The 18,627-nt window shown below is 38.8% G+C and overlaps 2 protein-coding genes across 2 annotated transcripts; both read left to right on the top strand.

Annotated features, from left to right (window-relative positions):
• The first annotated feature begins 4,618 nt into the window (after positions 1 to 4,618).
• On the top strand, positions 4,619 to 6,060 carry LOC144020905 (cysteine-rich protein 1). Its single transcript, XM_077524807.1, has 4 exons — positions 4,619 to 4,793; positions 5,533 to 5,627; positions 5,727 to 5,781; positions 5,886 to 6,060. Exons 1-4 carry the CDS (start codon positions 4,751 to 4,753, stop codon positions 5,894 to 5,896), a joined length of 204 nt encoding a protein of 67 aa, XP_077380933.1. The 5' UTR covers positions 4,619 to 4,750; the 3' UTR covers positions 5,897 to 6,060.
• Positions 6,061 to 6,723: 663 nt separating this feature from the next.
• Positions 6,724 to 16,167, top strand: pi4k2b (phosphatidylinositol 4-kinase type 2 beta). The gene is made up of 11 exons (XM_077524731.1): positions 6,724 to 7,981; positions 10,713 to 10,864; positions 11,143 to 11,223; positions 11,322 to 11,441; positions 11,543 to 11,674; positions 12,064 to 12,217; positions 12,574 to 12,635; positions 13,158 to 13,260; positions 14,264 to 14,397; positions 14,513 to 14,572; positions 14,818 to 16,167. Exons 1-11 carry the CDS (start codon positions 7,636 to 7,638, stop codon positions 14,989 to 14,991), a joined length of 1,518 nt encoding a protein of 505 aa, XP_077380857.1. The 5' UTR covers positions 6,724 to 7,635; the 3' UTR covers positions 14,992 to 16,167.
• The last annotated feature ends 2,460 nt before the right edge of the window (positions 16,168 to 18,627 follow it).

An 18,627-nucleotide genomic window follows, 5' to 3' on the forward strand; every position in this document is an offset into this window, starting at 1 on the left:
ATGCATGTCTTTGGAATGTGGGAGGAGACCGGAGTACCCGGAGAAGACCCACACAGGCACGGGGAGAACATGCAAACTCCACCCAGGAAGGCCGGAGCCTGGACTGGATCTTGCGTCCTCAGTACTGGGAGGCAGACGTGCTAACCACTCACCCACAGTGCCGCCCTTCTTGTTATAATATTACAAAATTATTTTCAGTTGATAGACATTTGAATATAAATATACTATGTACGGATACATTTTAAGCCCTTGCCAAAATATTCACTGGATGCTGTCTTAAGTCTGTCAAAGGAAACAACTTTCAGGAATAATTAAACTAACTTTAGTTAACAAATATAATAATTTATGTAAAGCAAGGTAGTAGTTCTATGAGATTTGCATCCCACTGAAACTCCTTTGCATTAGGTTTCTTATTCAAATTGATTATATTAGATTAAAAGTTGTTGTGGAAGTCAAGAGATGGTGACAACAGATGGTATTAATACTTGTATTTACTTTAACTGACAAAATCAGATGACAAACATTTCATAATACAAGCAAGCACTCCACAAATAATTCAAGTATCTTTCAAGTTAGAAAAATTCCCTACAGAACAGTTGCAGTATCATGTTTTGGCAAGCAAGAGATCCTATAATACAATCTAATTGACCCAGCCACTGACATGTACATATAAAGTCTCAGTTCCATGATAATATCACTACAGAGAAGAATCTAGGGATTTATCGGCTTTGCCAGATTAAAATGGAAAAACAAGGATTTATTTTCCCCAACTTTTCCATCCGCCGACAGCCAAAGTACAGGATTATAGTCTTTAGATTGTCACAGAGGGGGACATCGTGAAAAACACCCCATTTTGTTGTGGATGCTACTTGTACAATAAAATAAACTAGTATGGTTGCGGATCGATGCTTTTCTAATGGTAAATACTCAGAGTTTTTCACTTGTTATTTTTTTTTACTAAAACATTATACAGTGCTGTAAAATAAAGAGAAGTGTGCTGCTTTATTCTTTTGATTAGTTAATTAATTTAAAAATTGTTTTTCACTTGTTTGCCATGTGTTTTAGTACACACATAAGAGTGGTTGTATGCATGTAACAGAAATGTGAAGTCATGCCATATACCTGGGTCAGAACAATGAGGGTTCGAAGACCTAAAACCTGCTGATAAGTGGGTGTGAGCAGCTGAATAGAAGAAGAGGAGGCTGTCCAAGACTGTAGTATGTGTGAATGTACCTCGCTAGTACATTAAATGTGCATTTATGTGTGGGCAGGAGTAATTGCCCACCCCAAACCAAACACACACACACACACACAAACCATACTCAAAGCCAGCACTGGAGGGTTCGGCCTTGGCAAATTTGGAGTCACTAGAGGAGAACAAGAGAAGAGCCAGTTCCTCCCTTTCTCTGCAAGGCCTGCTTGGTGGTTAACGGCACTTATTCAACGATACTACAAATCTTGCTCACACAAAGATATTCGCACATCTCTCCATCCAGTGTGTATCTCATATGACTTGGCAGAAGCGAACCTTGCATTTGTGTGTGCCAGAGCAGGAATGTGTTTGTCAAGAGTTTTGGCAGTTTTTTCAAGGCATCCTCACCAAAATATCCTCTGGGAAATGTGGTTTTAACGCCCCCTCTCATACCTCCTCTTGTTTCCTTTCATTTGGTTATTTTCCGATTACAGTCCTTGCTCTTTCTTTCTTTCTTTCTTTCTTTCTTTCTTTCTTTCTTTCTTTCTTTCTTTCTTTCTTTCTTTCTTTCTTTCTTTCTTTCTTTCTTTCTTTCTTTCTTTCTTTCTTTCTTTGTAATCTCTCTCTTTACTTGCTTTATTTGTTCCAGCCAGCTGGAATCCTCACTGATTCATGCCTTTTGGTCTAATAACACTAGTCCCCTGCTTTGTTTTTGCTTCATATTCACTCTCTGCTCTTGTATTATAATCCTGACAATTTCATTTATATCAAAACACATTGAGTACATAACATTGCCTCACATATGAATGCTAATGGAGAAATATGATAGTAGGCATCCTGTGGGGTCAGATGAGATAACAGAAGCTATTTGGTATTCCAACATCTCCAAATCATGACGCACTGGAGAGGGCTCTTGGAAAATATGCAAATGATGACATCCCTCATATTTCATGACCTTCTGAAATTCATCAGTTATTGAAATGATGAACAAATCGCCATGTGTCAGACAAGGGACAACACATTTTAAATGCACATTTCATGCATTCTTGTGTGTGTGAAAGAATATCTGCAGTCTACATTTAACACAAGCCCACACAAAATAGTTTTTCCAAGATGAGGCATATTCTACCTCAGTAAAGTTAATCAGATTCCATCCTTTCTCACTCACACCCCCCTCACAAATGTCCCTCCCGAGGTCCACTTCCAACAACTATCTTGAGGGACTAACCGCCTCCACACTGACTCAAGAGTCTGCTGCTCTGTGTGACTCTTTTTCTCTCTCCCAACTTGGTCTCACGCTGCCTCTCCTCCTGCTTTTTGGCTGCGACCTCTTGTGATGTCACTGAAAATGGTCTGTACATGAGTGTGGTTGTGAGTGCTCGTTGGGTGCATGCGCATGAGTGTCGAGTGAGTGAGAACAAGAGAGACAGAGGGAAAGAAAGGCACAAGTGTCTGATTTCCCTTCTCAGTTCAGTGGCTTGCCTCCTTTTTAGTCTGAAGAAAATGTGAGCAGGAGAGAAGAGAAGACTGCTGTGTTTAAGATGTTAAGAATCTTTTTGTCGTCCCAAAATACATTATTCACATTTGTGTATTAGCCATGGACAAATACGTAAGGTACAGTATATCTCTATATATGCTGAGCTTCTGCCTCTATTTGTCACTAAGCTGTTTGAAATAATAAAACAATCACAATGTTATTAAACTGAAAACTTTCTGATTTAATTTAAGAGGTTTTACAATAATATGGCTAGCCATTCTATGTTAGCAGCGACCTTAATTTTTACACAGCAAAATTGCCAGTGTTAGATTAACACTGAGGGGTATATTCACTAAGAATGCGCTGCGTCCGGTAATAGCGCGGAATATTGCACCACAACTGCACCCGCAGTCTTCACCCAGTTACCCACCTATTCACTAAAGATAGTGCTCTAATCATTTACCGACGCAAACACGCCCACAAAACTGACAGCGTGGAGCAAATTTGCACCTGATTTACCACACATGGCAATGGATTTGCGCCAAGAACATGGTTGTTATAGTAACCGTTGCGTGAAAGATGACATTATCAGAAAGCGAGGTTGGACTGAGAGTAAGCGTTTAGAGCGCCATTAAACTGTACAAAGCAGAGAGGACAACAACAACGTCATTCATTCATAAAGTACAAATTATTGGTGCTATCGTTTAAAAAAAATATATTTTCAGAGCGGCATGGGCGTACAGTATGCATCTGGCACGTAAAAATGATTCTCTGCTGTGCATGTTGTGCCGCAAATGGCATGCACTGCTGTCATGATTCCGTGATCGAGGTTGCGGCAGGTTTATGTACATGCTTTCCATAAACGTTATTTGCGTCTAGCAAACTCCTTGTGGCTATTTGCGCTGGCGTTAGTGAATTAGACGTTGTATATCAATGAGTCACATTTGCATTGGGTTGGGCATATTTTACGTCAAATGTATGCAAATTACCTAATTTACAAACGCGCAAATAACACCAGCGCACAGTGGCGAAATCTGGTTGGCAGCGCACTTAGTGACGGATTTCCCCATCTGCGTGTGTTGAGTGAATTAGGCGCTCCCGGATTGCTATATTTTTACCAGTTAGCGCTGTGCAAAGGCGACGCAAACCTTTACTGAATATGAGAGTGCTAAATTTAACACTATAAAAGTGTTTATGTGTCCACGCCAATGAGAGTAAATCTTACACTATTCAAAGTTTTACTTTTCTCACATTTAACCAGTGCTACTCCAACACTGTATCGTGTTAAAAATCCACACTGGTAAACACTGAGTAGTGTTGAAAGTACTCTAACTACATTATGGATGGATGGATGGATGGATGGATGGATGGATGGATGGATGGATGGATGGATGGATGGATGGATGGATGGATGGATGGGAGGTAGTGCTATTCAGGTTACACCCAACATCCACCCTAACACTCAAGGAAATTTACTCTAACAGTGTAACTTTCTATCTTAAACAGCGTTAAAATAACGCTGCTTATACTGTATATTTCATCAAACAGTGGAAATTTAACACACACCGATTTGCTGTGTAGGGCCTCAATAGTATGGACTTTTTACTTAGTCTCCATCCATTTTTTAATACTTATCCTGTTCAGGGTTGCTGATGAGGTAGCGCCTATATCAGCAGACTCTGGACCGGTCATCAAACAATTACACGCCAATAGAAATGAGCTTTTCGCAATATGAAGACTGAAGGCAGCAGCAAGAAACAAGCAGCAACTGAAGAAAACTGCAAAATCATTACCATTGTCCAAATACTTGTTCTGTTTATTAAAAATGACCTTAACCATGTTGACTATCAATTGTTTTTTTTCTTTACTCCCCCCAATAAATCTAACTGTTCTCTTTTCCTGTGACGTTTCACTAACCACATCCTGGCTGTGGCTTCAGATGGTATACCGGCAACTGTTTTTTTTGTTTTTTTTTCCCCCTCAAATGAGCGCACACAAACGTCGGTCTTTTGGTAGAACATATTCTTTCATTCTCATTACACCAGTCACATGCGCTAGACAATCAATAATTACACACAGCCATGGTAAGTTATTGTCCAATCTGTGGGAAGCCTGTCTATTTTGGTGAGTATATGACCTCTCTTTTTGACATTTTCTCTCTCACTAGCTCCAGAAGAAGTTACACACTATTGTATAGTTTTAGTACGGTATTAACATATCCGCATTAACATTAACATATATATTAACATCAACGGTATTAACATAACATATATATCCATATAATTTTTAAAATGGACATTTTTACAACGAAAGGTTAAACTTGAACATATTAATAGTATGAGTGGACTATCTTCCTCCTCTGCTGCCACTCATTGATCTTGCAGTCCACACCATGAAGAACAAACCCATTCATTTTGTTCTTTTCAAATAATAGCTTAAAGTACACACATTTTATATGGGCTGAAAAGTTTTACAAAATCTAGTTTGTGGCATACACATCACCCTGTTCCCTACCATCTGTAACAACAACAGGATGTGGGTGTAGTCAAGCAGGTTTGCATAACAGTCACAGTTTTCTCTTTATTTTTAGTTTATTTCTCTGACTTAATTCTCAAAATTAAATTACTTAAAAAATGTCAGGTAGTATACTTGTATTTTCTCTATCAAGCACACAGAAATTAAGTTAAAATTGACATAATCACCCAACATGGAAGTGGAATTGTTTATTTCAAAACAAAATAAAAAATATAAGAAACTCTGTATCTTGATTGCATGAAGTATTATATTCATTTACCATTTATTACAGTGGACAACAAATGCTCCTCTTTCGCAGCTTAACCTTCATCATTCATTGTTGATTCAGGTGAGAAGAAGAGGTCTTTAGGAAGAGATTACCATCCACTGTGTCTGAAATGTCAAAAGTGTAGAAGACAGCTAACGGCTGGACAGCATGCTGAGGTAACTAAATTGGGAATTTGTGACAAAACAAACAAACAAAACAAAACAGAAAGGTAGACAATTAAGTTAAAAACAAAACTCTTGTTGATTGTGTTGCAGTATGATGAGAAACCATATTGTTCATACTGTTACATGAAGATGTTTGGTCCAAGAGGTAGTTTCTAACAACTCACACTTGAACTTAACTGAGTTCTGCATTAATTGCTGTACTGAAATTGATTTTTTTTTCTTTCCTCCCATATGTCTTTCTTTGAACAGGTAACAGGTGAGGATCAGAAACAGTCTGAACCAACTGATTTACCATCATCATTGACTGACAAGAAGATAAGAGAAAAAAATCATCGACTAAAATTGTATCAATGTATTTGATTTAAAATTGACTTGTTCATTCAGACACTAATAATAAATGCATTTTCAAATTTCCCAACACCAATGCTGGGTTTCAGACTCCATGAAAAAGAAATCCAGAGGGTTATATTGTTCTTATTTACATAACAGCAACTACCTCTAAAAAACAAGTGCACCATTAGAAATGAGTTGAACTGTGGGTTAATGGAGTGCCCCCTTAATCAGGCAACCATAGGTATGGAAAAGGGGGAGGTAAGGACGGCACAAGTGGAAGCTGCTGGCAAATCTTTAAAAAACAAAAACAAAAACAAAAAAAACGTCTCCAGTGTACTGCTGACACATATATAGAGCAATATGATGATGAGCTTCTCTGCAGTGTCATTTTACACAATTAATTCTTACCTGGTTTCCTGGTTTATGCTAATGTAAAAAAAACATATCAAGGTGAAATCCCTAAAGAGCAAAGCAAGAGTAGAGTTGAATGAATGATGCCTTTGTGTCGAGAATGCCTTTGAATGTGACTGTCACACTCTCATCCACCAAATCCCTCACTCATCCTCCCTTTGCTCAATTCCAAGCACTCCTTCCCTGCTCTTCTGCCTCCTCTCTCTGTCTCCTTCACCCCTAACCTCCTACCTTGATAAATCACATGACTGCTGTGAAACCAGCTGGTTGACTGCTCATTTGCATGCATTGCCATATTAGAGAGTGGTGGTGATGAAGGGGCAGCGAGTTACATGTGGAGAGGAGCCAGGGGTTAGCAGGGATCTGTGGTGAGCATTGGATCATGATTGAGGCCTCAGCACAGTTAGATTTCAAAGCCAGGAAGAGACCCTGTGAATGTGAATTGGAATCAACATGAGCAAGGATAAAGTAAAATGGAGCAATGGATAATATGGTTGAATTGTGAAAGAGCTACAGTACTTGTATGCTTGTAATATTTAGGATTTCATGTCCAAGGACAGGGTGAAGTGTGTGGAAAATATTTGAAAACGTTTCTGGTTTTGCCAAAGCTCACCACTTGGCCTTGCCTTTAATGTGTGCATCATTATCGACATCTAGTGGTGACGTAGAGTTACAAAAATTCGATTAGCTGAATCCATTGCTACCAAACTCACTACTACTGAGTATAAGGTTGGGATTATATTTTATATATCATTTATACAGTGAGCGATACTGTGAATATATTTTATATATCATTTATACAGAGCGATACCGTGAATGACTGAAAATAGTCTATTTCACATGGCCGTCTAATTGATTATCGTTCACTTCTGAAGTGTTGTTACGTTTAGGTTTGTCTGTCGGACGGGGATGCTGAAACTATTACCACAACAAAATGTGTACGGGAGTTGTTTCGATTGATACCAGTAATGAAAGGTAACCATTCGGAAACATTCTCGATTTACGAACAGCATATGAAGGCAACTGTGGAACACCTCTAGTCTAGTGCGCATGCGTATTTGAGTGAACCAGGAAGTCAACACTTCGCAGTCGGCGTATGCAGTCATGTACAGGCTCTGTAAGCGTCATGGAATAAGGTATTTGGCGTTTGTATGCGCTTAAAAGAACAATATTCAATCGAGAATGGATTCTTGACAAGGCCAACAGAGTGCGGTATTCGATTCGCTTAAATTTAAGAGGTAAGTCGTGCGCGACAATGATGTCAGAATGCGACCAGACAGAGACCTCCGAACCAGCGTTGGACGCCGAGACAAGAGCCGTTTCTCCACCGGAGTCCAATTTCCTCACCGTACAACATCCGAGAGTATTTTTTGACAAGAACAAAGCGGGGTTGGGCCTCCACGCTAACCCCGGTGTTGCCGTTCGAATTTCGGACTCGTGTGAAAGCGTCTTGACCGAGCTCGAGGCAGAAGGCACCGGCGAAGACGCGTTGCTGTTGCCGTGCTTTGCTGGAAGCTCTTCCCCGCCGAGAAGTGCCCTAGACAAGAGCAGGCGGAACAGACACAGCTCGTCGTCGGATAGAGACACTTTGGCCTCGCCAGGTAACCACTGTGATCATAACAAGTGCTGCTTCCTATTTCCGTAAATGGGTCAGGTTTGTGTAATACACGACGTGTATTTATAGATGCTCATGCTTTATCCAACAGAGAGAAGTGTTGAGCATATCCTGGTGTGGCACTTAATAATTGCTACCCGGATATCACTGAAATGCTGAGCTTAGTGACATGGTGCATTATCGTGCAAGATGTTAAACTATTGATTCAGTTTTACAGTAGAACGACCATGTCTTACGTACTCATAATAATGTTTACACTTCGACTTTACACGACTGAATGACATTTCTGAGCACCAATAGAACAATAGGCACATAAACTACAAATTGTGAAGCAGAAGGGTGCATTAGTTATGTTAGTAATCTGCTAGTACTACTACTAACTAGGGCCTGAGTTAATTTTTTTTTTTCTAGGGAGGCCCGCTAATATCGGTGGCCGATAATTATCGACCAATTCGACATCAAACAGATAAACCAGATAATAGAGGAAAATGCCGATAATTATCGGCAATTTGATTTTATACAGATAAACCAGATAATAAAGCAATCCAGTAATAATTGTAGGTATGCCACGTAGTTGTGGCTCATATCAATAAAATTCAGCTTCATGGTGCTTTACATACATTGAAACATTGTGCAAAGTTTATACAGTGTTTCAATGTATTTGATAGACTTATAGTAGGACTCAAAACTATATTTGTATTCAAGTTAATTTTGCAAACAATTATCGGCTTACATATCGGTTATCGACATCGGAACTTGTAAATTATTGGTTTATCGGTATCGGTTGAAAATAGCATTATCGTGCATCCCTAGTTTTTTCCAAGGCTGAGTATATTTAAAAGAGCAAAAATACTCAATAACCAATTAATTGACCAATTATATATATAAAAAAACAATATATAGAAACATGTAAATAAAATGAATCAATTATCAAGCGTAGAGGTGTGCAAAGTTTTTGCGAAGAGGACCAGATTTGGTGAGGTCAAAATGTGTTAGAGCCAGCCAACCATTCACCATTTCACACCGTTCGTTTACAATCACCTTGTCATAGTTTGCAAATTTCGTCTCGTAGTTCCAGTTGATATTTAATTCCTTGAACACAGCCACAGTCGCTTGGCAAATTAAGCATTTATTCGCTATACTTTTTATTTTAATAATAATAATGAGCTAGAAAGGGTCACACAAGTATCAAGCGGCAAAAGGGTGCATTCACTCTTCACACACATCTGAGAGTGGTTGGTGTTCGGTGGGGCAGAGCACACTCGAACTGGCCATGACTCTGCTGGAAATCTGGTGAAATATAAAATCACTTTTTTTCTAGTGAATTATAAAATAACTTTTTTGTTTTTCTACATGTATATTTTGTGCAGTGGTCAACAGTACTGAAGGGCCACACATGATTAATTTTATGCCAGAGACTGTGGGCTGGTGGAAATTTGAGCACAGGCCGCAATTGAGCCCCATGCTATAGTTTGGATAGCACTGGTCTAGGGCTTACAACAATAAAAACATGTATTACAGGCAAAACCTTTGACTCTTATACAATGCTTTATAGTAGGGATAGACCGATTATCGGCCGGGGTGGGGGGGGGGGGGGGGGGGGGGGGGGGTCAATGCAACATTTGTTAATGAAACTATTATTTGTCGGTGCTGCCTCATTCAGAATAGTACTAGAGCTACCTTCTGTCAGCCAGTGATGATTGACAAAAAAAACAAAACAAAAACAAAACCTTCTGTCGGCCATGTTTCCTTGATGAGTAGGAAGTCAAGATCGTAAGTCATAACGATGCCGTTAAACAACAGTAATTTGTTTACTAGTGATGTAATAATGAATAGCGCTAAACTTGCAGAGCTAACCGGAGTTACTGGTTTCTTCACAGGTTGTCAAGTTCACAGGTTGACAAGTGAACTAAGTTTGTTGCTCTGGATTTGTTTCTTGAGTGGACTTGGTCAGTAGTTACACTCAGCTTGATTACGACATTTACCAGTAATGGATGCTCTCGGTTGGTTCCAGTAGTTTGTCTGGAAAATATTTTGCCAAAGGTGAATTACAGAAATAATGATATTTACTAGTTTACATCAACTTACGTTTAGAACTTGACAACTTGCAGAGTAACACACACTGGTGACGTGTTAGCACCGTACAATGTTTACTCAGTCGTGTTCACTCACACGGTCTGATGTAATGGTCATGTATGTTATCATCCACTGATATAAGATTCAACTTTTGCCTCCTTACTTGTCAGTTTGTGATTGCATGAATTAAGTTGTCAAGTTTTTTTTTTCTTTTTCTCTTCAGTATTGATTTAACTTCAGATTTTTAGTATAACACCACTCCCAGTGATGCCAGATATATTATATAACCAAACCATCTATTTTCTCTTTTTTTGTTCTGTGTGCTTAGATATTAGTCAAGCACATTCTACTAGGGCTTAAAATGTAGGCTACAGGTAAACAACCTTATCCGGTAGGTGTGAACATCCTCTTGCCTTTTTGAACAGATGTGTTCACATATAAGAGACTGCATGTCATTTAATATTCCCAAATAAATAGGCAGGCTCACTCACCTGTATAATACAGTGCAGTACTGGGAACTTCACTCTGCTCTGTAAAGGAGCTAAAAAAAAAAAAAAAAAAAAAACATGTGTGTGTCTTGTAGAAAATTCAGAAATATAAAATTCTGATATGATGAAAGTGAATACAAATTTCCATTTTAGGTATCAGCAATGGGGACTTCAACCATTTCCCAGATGATCCCGAGTTTGCGGATATTATCCAAAGGGCCGAACAAGCCATTGAGGGTGGTGTCTTTCCAGAGAGGATTTCCCAGGGCTCCAGTGGGAGTTACTTTGTCAAAGACACAAAAGGGGTAAGAAAGGAAATCATTTGTCACATTCAGTAACGGCAACAAAACAGTAGCTTTATTTTATTTTATTTTATTTTATTTTATTTTATTTTATTTTATTTTATTTTATTTTATTTTATTTTATTTTATTTTATTTTATTTTATTTTATTTTTTATAAATAGCATGTCTTCTTCCCTGTAGAAAAAGTGAAATACTCAACTTTTTAAATGATGCATTGAGATGTATTTGACTGCGGTAATTGGCATTTGGAAGTCAACTTGAATCATTCTGTCCTCAACAGAAAGTCATCGGTGTTTTCAAACCAAAGTCAGAGGAACCTTATGGTCACCTGAATCCCAAATGGACCAAATATTTTCACAAGGTATTCCTGTTGCAAGGTTCATCTGCCCATGTGATCTCTTCAGTCATGAGGCAGCAGATCAAGTGTATAATCACCACTGTGTGTATGTCTTTCTTTAGCTCTGCTGTCCATGTTGTTTTGGGCGAGGCTGCTTGTTGCCAAACCAAGGTTACCTCTCAGAGGCTGCAGCTTCCCTAGTTGATAGCAAGCTGGGGCTCGGTGTGGTGCCAAAAACTAAGGTGAGTCTCTCTCATGTCTATCTGTGTACATTAAATAGTGTTCTTTTCGTGATTGGCTGTAGCTGCAGTAAGTGAGCTGAGCACTTGTCTCCTTTTGTCAGGTGGTGTATTTGGCCAGTGAGACATTTCATTACAGTGCCATAGACAGAGCCAAATCCAGAGGGAAAAAGTACGCTTTAGAGAAGGTGCCCAAAGTAGGACGACGCTTCCACAGAGTGGGCCTGCCACCGAAGGTAACACCAGCTCCTGTTTATTGAGATGGTTCCCAAACTTCTTTTGTAGCACCACTTTTTTTGGTGTAAACCTCTCAGCTGTATTTAATTAGTTATCAGTATGTTTATTATTGCGGTTGTAGTTTCCAGTGATGCACATCTTTGCTGCATCACACTGAGCCGTTATTTATTCTTAATAACCAAAATATAAATTACAAATACAAGCCCTTTCAGTATTGCTGCCTTTTGTTTAGGTGACTTTTGTTGATGCACTCTTATTTGCTTGTGCAACAAAGCTGTGCAGGAAGTAAGATGAGGAAGTTGGCTGACATCACCCGTTTAATGTCATAATCACACACAGTTAAAATGCAAATGCTGAGGGACAGTGACGTTTTGATATCTTTGTTTAGGTGGGTTCATTTCAACTGTTTGTGGAAGGTTATCGTGAGGCCGACCACTGGCTGAGGCACTTTGAGGCAGAACCTCTGCCAGAGAACATCAGAAAACAGCTGCAGTCACAGTTTGAGCGGCTGGTGGTACTGGATTATGTAATCCGAAATACAGGTGACCAGGGGTTGTCCATGAAGTGTTACTTAGAGTGCAACAGTACAGCGAAATCATCCATTGTCAAACATTTTCCCGCTCTCTCTATATTCTATCGCTATATTCTCTCTCTCTCTCTCTCTCTCGCTCTCTCTCTCTCTCTCTCTCTCTCTCTCTCTCTCTCTCTCTCTCTCTCTCTCTCTCTCTCTCTCTCTCTCTCTCTCTCTCTCTCTCTCTCTCTCTCTCTCTCTCAATGTTGCTATTCTATGATTTTGATAAAAAGTGGACCCTTACTATTCACTGACCCACCAGTTGAGAATCGCTGCTTTATTCTATCGTCACATAAACATGTCTAACTGAAGTTCCCTCTTTGTCAGATCGAGGAAACGATAACTGGTTGATCAAGTATGAGAAGCCAGGAGAGTGCGAGGGACCAAAGGTGAGTCTAATAATCATAGAGCTGATGGACCATTGATCTTGTGCATCCTGGCAATCTGAGGCATTATAATCAAGAACACTCTTCAAAAGGTTCAAAATGTCCTTTATGTTTCGATTTTTTAATTTTATTTATTTATTTTTATTTTATTTTTTTAAGTTTTAAGACACAAATAGACAACCCTTTATGCTTACGTTCACATCTATGGACAATTTAGAAATTTATATCAACCAAAGATGCACGTTTTAGAAATGTCTGGGGAATTTTATATAACCTTCAGTTGTTAATATAATTCATTAGAGGTGTCTTTCAAATGACTGACAATAAAAACAGATGAATACTTTGAAATCGCCAGAATGTTGCGAATGCCGTGCCGTCTGACTACTTGCTATCAGTCATTATTATCCATATATCGATTAACAAGCACAGGGCTGTCATCTGTCTGGCCAGTTAATCAGGCCTTTGGACAGCGATCAATAAGTGATGGTGGCGTCAGTCATTAATCATTGACTTTCCTCGCTGCAGGACGCGGAATGGCCAGACAACAGTTCCGAGCCTTGCATCAAGATCGCAGCTATTGACAATGGCCTGGCGTTTCCCTTCAAACACCCTGATGAATGGAGAGCCTGTAAGTTGGCGCTTTTTAATGCATCACTTGCTGATGACGGTTTGCCTCACTGCTCTTTCGTGATCAAGTGATTATGCAAAGTTACAAGCTTATAATATGATTAAAAGGAATTGCACTACAACAATGTCTTTTTTTTTTTTTTTTTTCCCCCAAGAATCTGGACCAACAGGATACAGCTGCCTGATTATGGGCTATATATACAGTACTAATAATACTTTGCTACGAGGTATAAAGTTACAATTTGCATGCCTACTTGGGAAAGGAAAACTGATTTGACTTGCGTTTCACCTGCATGTGTAGGTGTGATGGCATCACTATGGAAATACTGTAGTGTGACATTATACAAGCGCCACTATCTGGCAAAAGTAATCCAACTCTGAACAAAGCACCATAATGACTTAGCATTTTGTGTTCCTTCTTGTTTATTACAAGAATAAAACGAGAAGTTTTAGAAAAAACACATCTGTATTCTTCCATTCTATTGGTTGATCAATAGGGCTGAACAAGTTATCATTTTAGGATCGAAATCGTGAACTCATTGTGACTTTGTGATGTCAAAGCTTTTTTTTATTTTTTATTTTTGATTTTTTAAAGCTTTTTTATTTTAAAGCACAAATATTACACCCCCAACCCTTGGTTTTTGCAATTCAGTGTGTTTTGGTGTAGTGCAAAATGCTAATTTTGTCTCGCAAATTGTCTTGCAAAATCACTTATTTTGAGCCTTGTATACAGTCCATAAAGTATAAATAAAATGGTAATAATATCATTGTCATTTGTATTAGTTCATACCCACACCCAATGAGAATGGCTCAAGAATCGGATCGAAGGAAAAAAAAAAACCCCAATCAAATCAGATTTGCTAAAATTGGATCAATTCCCATCCTTAATCATGCTTGTTTTTATTTTTTAATTAATATGTGTGTTATCTAAGTCTTCAAATGTACACACGTGATTATTTTCTTTTTATTTAGAACAAATGTTTGACTGTTGTTCTCTCTTCAAGACCCCTTTCACTGGGCGTGGCTCCCCCAGGCCAAGGTGGCTTTCTCCCAGGAGACCAGAGAGCTGGTTCTGTCTCGCCTCTCAGACATGAACTTTGTGCAGGACCTGAGTGAGGACCTGTATGAGATGTTCATGGTACAGCGTGATAGCACATCTTGAATGATTTTTTTTTAAAATTCAGTTTAACTGTAAAAGATGAGCAGAAAGAGGCTCCAGTGTGTCTAACATGAGTTGATCTCTTCCTCGTCAGAGAGACAAAGGCTTTGACAGGACCATGTTTGAGAAACAGATGTCAGTCATGAGGGGCCAGGTGAGTTTCCGCCTTGAGTCTCGTTTTCTCCCCCCCCCCAATTTCATTGATCAACAATTGTTTTTCTTTAGTTAGACACAAGCATAGAGTTTGGCACGTGGTTTAATAAATAATCACTTTGACATTACATACACTATTATACAGCACATTTATGAGAAATGTAAACAACTTGGTAATAACTAAAATCTTGTCGCCATGAAGTATTGTTGATGATTTCAGTTGTTTCTCAATCCTGCCTGCACCAGGTGTTGAATCTCACCCAGGCTCTCAAGGATGGCAAGAGCCCTCTGCAGCTGGTGCAGATGCCCCGCGTGGTGGTGGAGCGCAGCCAATCAGGCGGCCAGGGCCGCGTGGTCACCCTGGGCAACGCCTTCACTCAGACCTTCCACTGCAAGCGACCCTTTTTCTCCTCTTGGTAGCGAGGCAACATCAGCCACTGGTGGTGTTTTTGATTCTCAAGGCGGGAAGTAGGAAAGATCATCAAGTGTTGTTATTTAACCTCCTGAGGTAATATTTTGAAGAAGTGAAGATGAAGAATGTTTTTCCCCAACGCTTGTTGTGATGGCAGAGAATGATCAGAATATGACAACTGGAGAGGACATTCCAGTATTCCCACGAGAGAGGACCTATACGGGGTTGACATGGTCACTTGATTGGATAATCAGCAAGAATGGGCTTTGTTTATTGTTAAGTAAGATTTTTTTCTCCCTCCGTTTTTTTTTCCTTTTCTTTACGCACATCACAATTATGTACTATTCACCGGTTCTACCAGTGGGTCAAAAGACTAAAAACAGGTACAGCACCTCTGTGGCCCGCAGGTGTTTGACATAAGAAAATACTGCTCCAAAAAGTGCATTTCAAGAACATCCAAAAATAGTCACTTTGCCTTGTCGGGCTCTACATGAAAAGTGAGAAGTTTGATTAGTTCCTCTCAAGTTGATGAACCCAGCGTCCCTTTGCTAAATGTGTTGAACAAACACAAAGCCAGTGTCTTCAACCATTACACCACTACTGCCAAACTCTTGTCTGCAGAAGAACTCTTGAAAAGCCTCAAGGAAAAAAAAAAAAATATTCTTGTTCAAACTTGAATTTGAGCCTCGTAGGACGAGGACTTGGAGTAACCACATTGCTTGAATGTAATGTTTACTGTTTATACTCTTGTTCCTAAACATTTCACAGGGAGTGAATGCTGTCAAAAACAATCTCACAACACTGAATGTATTTGTTCTTGGCATGTATTTATTTTGTGGCATGGAAAAATGGCACCACTCTCACCCCACTTTGTGACTTTTGAAAGAGGAAAGTTGGTGCCATAGACTTTTCTTATGTATGCATCTTGATATTTTTATTCCAACATGATGATTGTATGAGCAGAGTTGTATATTTAACACAATGAGCTGCGGGAGCATTTAATCGGCCTTTGGTGGGATTTTGTGGCTGTGTTTTTTTTTTTTTCTCTCTCTTTTCCGCTCCCTTCCAATAAGCTTGGTGTCATCCTAGTGCAGAAGAAAAACGTGAAGACTTCTTCACTATGCCACAAGGGAAATTGGGTTTACACTCGTATTAAACAAAAAATAAATAAATATTAAACCATCTCTGATGCTGCTGCTTTTGTTCTTCACTAGCTATTCAATATGGTGACTACCCTCACAAAATGTGGCACTTCTCATGTTAGTAGTATAGGAAATGGATCGCCTTCATGAATGTGACCTCAGTTAGTAGCTACAGTCGCCATCTTGTGGCAATATGCGTTTCATGACCGAAATACTGCACATACTTTTGCCATTTCACTCCGATTGTCTTCTTCAGCTCAATACTGTATATCTATATTTCTTTTTTTGTAATCTGCCATCTTTAGTTTAGTTTTTTAGTTTTAGTTTATTCATTTTTTCCTTTCGGACACATTACAGTAGGGGTGTGAATTGCCTAGTACCTGACGATTCGATTCGTATCACGATTCACAGGTCACGATTCGATTCGATACCGATTAATCCCGATACGAATTCACAAGTCGATTGTTGCGATTTTTTTCCATTCAAATTTAGAAAATACTAATCAGTAAGCTTGTAGAGTGTAAGATTTATATGAAAATGTATTATTTATTTATCTGAAATTTCAGTTTATAGAGGTTGTAATCTGTTTCATGTTTGAACAGCATTAAAATAAAATATTAAGGCTTAATGTTCCGTTCATATAACATTCTTCCATGCTCAAGGTGTGAATCCTTAAAAAAAAAAAATCGATTCTGGCGATTATTGAATCGATTCGAGAATCGCGCGATGTAGTATCGCGATATATCGCCGAATCGATTTTTTTTAACACCCCTACATTACAGCTTACATCAATCACATCACATCATTTGCAACATTGACATCCGAAAGAAGGGCTGACGGGTAGAAGCCGAAGCTTATTCGAGACCCGTCCCCATCGACCCATTACTATAACGCATCAATCATATACATTATTTAGAATAGTCATTAATTTTTATCGTTATCCATCCCATACTATCCCAGACACTGCTCGCTCAGTTCATCTTGAATGTCCGTGTGTAGATTGTGGCTAGTCCCAGTCATTTGGAACAAGCAAGCCCACCCCGCCAGGCGAGCAGCCAAGGCAAGCGCAATTCTTCTCTTTCACCAGTAGGGTCTTCGCTGACCTCAAGTACCGTAAAAATAGTGACTCTATTTTAGAATCCGAAAGGAATCAAATCAAAAGGAAGTTATACTGATAGTTCTGATTTATTTTTGTATGAGCACTAGGTGGTGCTCAGGATCAAACATACTGGCATAAAAAAAAAAAAAAAAAAAAATCAAGTATAGTATTCAGCCACGTAGCCACAATAAGTGTATATGACGCTTCCATTCACTACTCTGGTCAATTTAGAGGCTTAATACAAGAAAGAAGCATGTTTTTGGATGTGGGAGGAAGCCAGAGTAAATACAGCGTGCAAGTGATAATCAGTGCAATCACTTCTGAACTTTTAGAAACGTGCATGTGTTTTTACTGAAGAGTGTAGATCTATATCACAAGTCATAATAGCAGTCAACTCGGTGAAATGGTGCTCTCCGCTCATTGAAAAGCATTGGATTTTGGACCAATAGTAATTTGATGTGTGAGCATTTGTTTGATTTCAAAATGCGATGAGAAGTCGTTTGACTGCTGTAACAATCTGCCTGGTTTGTATACTAGTCGCAGGGCCCGGATTTTTGGAATTATCAATAGTCTCAATCATGGGTAGCTATAGGCTATCCTGCCTGTTTTTAATGGCGCACATTATCATACTTTTTTTTTTTTTTTTTTTTTTTTTTTTTTTTTACATATATCCACTCACTCACACAAGCTTACTTCTTGTAAGCCATACATGGGCCTCTCCCAGGCAGAGGATCGAACCCACACCAACCGGCACCAAAGGCAAGTGACGGTTCCAATCCTCCACCTGGAGCCCTCATTATCATACTTTAACAGAGCTTACCTTTAGAGCTGATCATTTGAGTCAGCTGTGTTCAAGGAGGGAGACATAAAAAACAGGCAGGAAAGTGACTCTCGTGGACCGGGGTTCTTTTAGCCTGGCCCAGACCTTAAAACTGTGGTTGACTTACATTCTTCATGTTATCTGTGGTGGTTGAAAAAAAAGTGACACACTTATTTAGTCAAAAAATAAGGCGTAGAAAGTATGTTTTTAAAAGTAGGAAATAAAAGTAAAAAGTTGTGTGAAAAAGAAGTCGAATTCTTGACCAATTTTAATATGGGTTTATTAGAAACAGATGTGCTCTTAAAATATACCAGATGTGGTAATTTTATAATCTAAATGGGGCTTTTCTAACATTAAATATAAAGTTAAGAGCATTTTGAGGTCAGCAAATAAATAAACTAAAAATAACAGTGATCTTGACCTTTTATTAAATATTCTTTTGTTTTTATGGTAATTGATTGAAGCATAAAAACATATTCAACCTATTCAACAATTTAATTTTGACCCTAATTTTGAAATTTGAAATGTATGTTTCATTTAAGGTCAAAAAAAAAAAAAAGAAAAAAAAAAGAGGCTAATCTTC

This window comes from Festucalex cinctus, chromosome 6 (assembly GCF_051991245.1).
Source record: "Festucalex cinctus isolate MCC-2025b chromosome 6, RoL_Fcin_1.0, whole genome shotgun sequence".
Classification (NCBI taxonomy): domain Eukaryota; kingdom Metazoa; phylum Chordata; class Actinopteri; order Syngnathiformes; family Syngnathidae; genus Festucalex; species Festucalex cinctus.

What these genes read in the sequence shown, in the direction of transcription:
- LOC144020905 (XM_077524807.1), top strand. Translation starts at nt 4,751, where the DNA reads ATGGTAAGTTATTGTCCAATCTGTGGGAAGCCTGTCTATTTTG. An exon ending in TGGGAAGCCTGTCTATTTTG is followed by an intron (nt 4,794 to 5,532) that starts GTGAGTATATGA and finishes TTGTTGATTCAG; the next exon opens with GTGAGAAGAAGAGGTCTTTA. An exon ending in CGGCTGGACAGCATGCTGAG is followed by an intron (nt 5,628 to 5,726) that starts GTAACTAAATTG and finishes ATTGTGTTGCAG; the next exon opens with TATGATGAGAAACCATATTG.
- pi4k2b (XM_077524731.1), top strand. Translation starts at nt 7,636, where the DNA reads ATGATGTCAGAATGCGACCAGACAGAGACCTCCGAACCAGCGTTGGAC. An exon ending in GGACCAAATATTTTCACAAG is followed by an intron (nt 11,224 to 11,321) that starts GTATTCCTGTTG and finishes GTCTTTCTTTAG; the next exon opens with CTCTGCTGTCCATGTTGTTT. An exon ending in TTATGTAATCCGAAATACAG is followed by an intron (nt 12,218 to 12,573) that starts GTGACCAGGGGT and finishes CCTCTTTGTCAG; the next exon opens with ATCGAGGAAACGATAACTGG.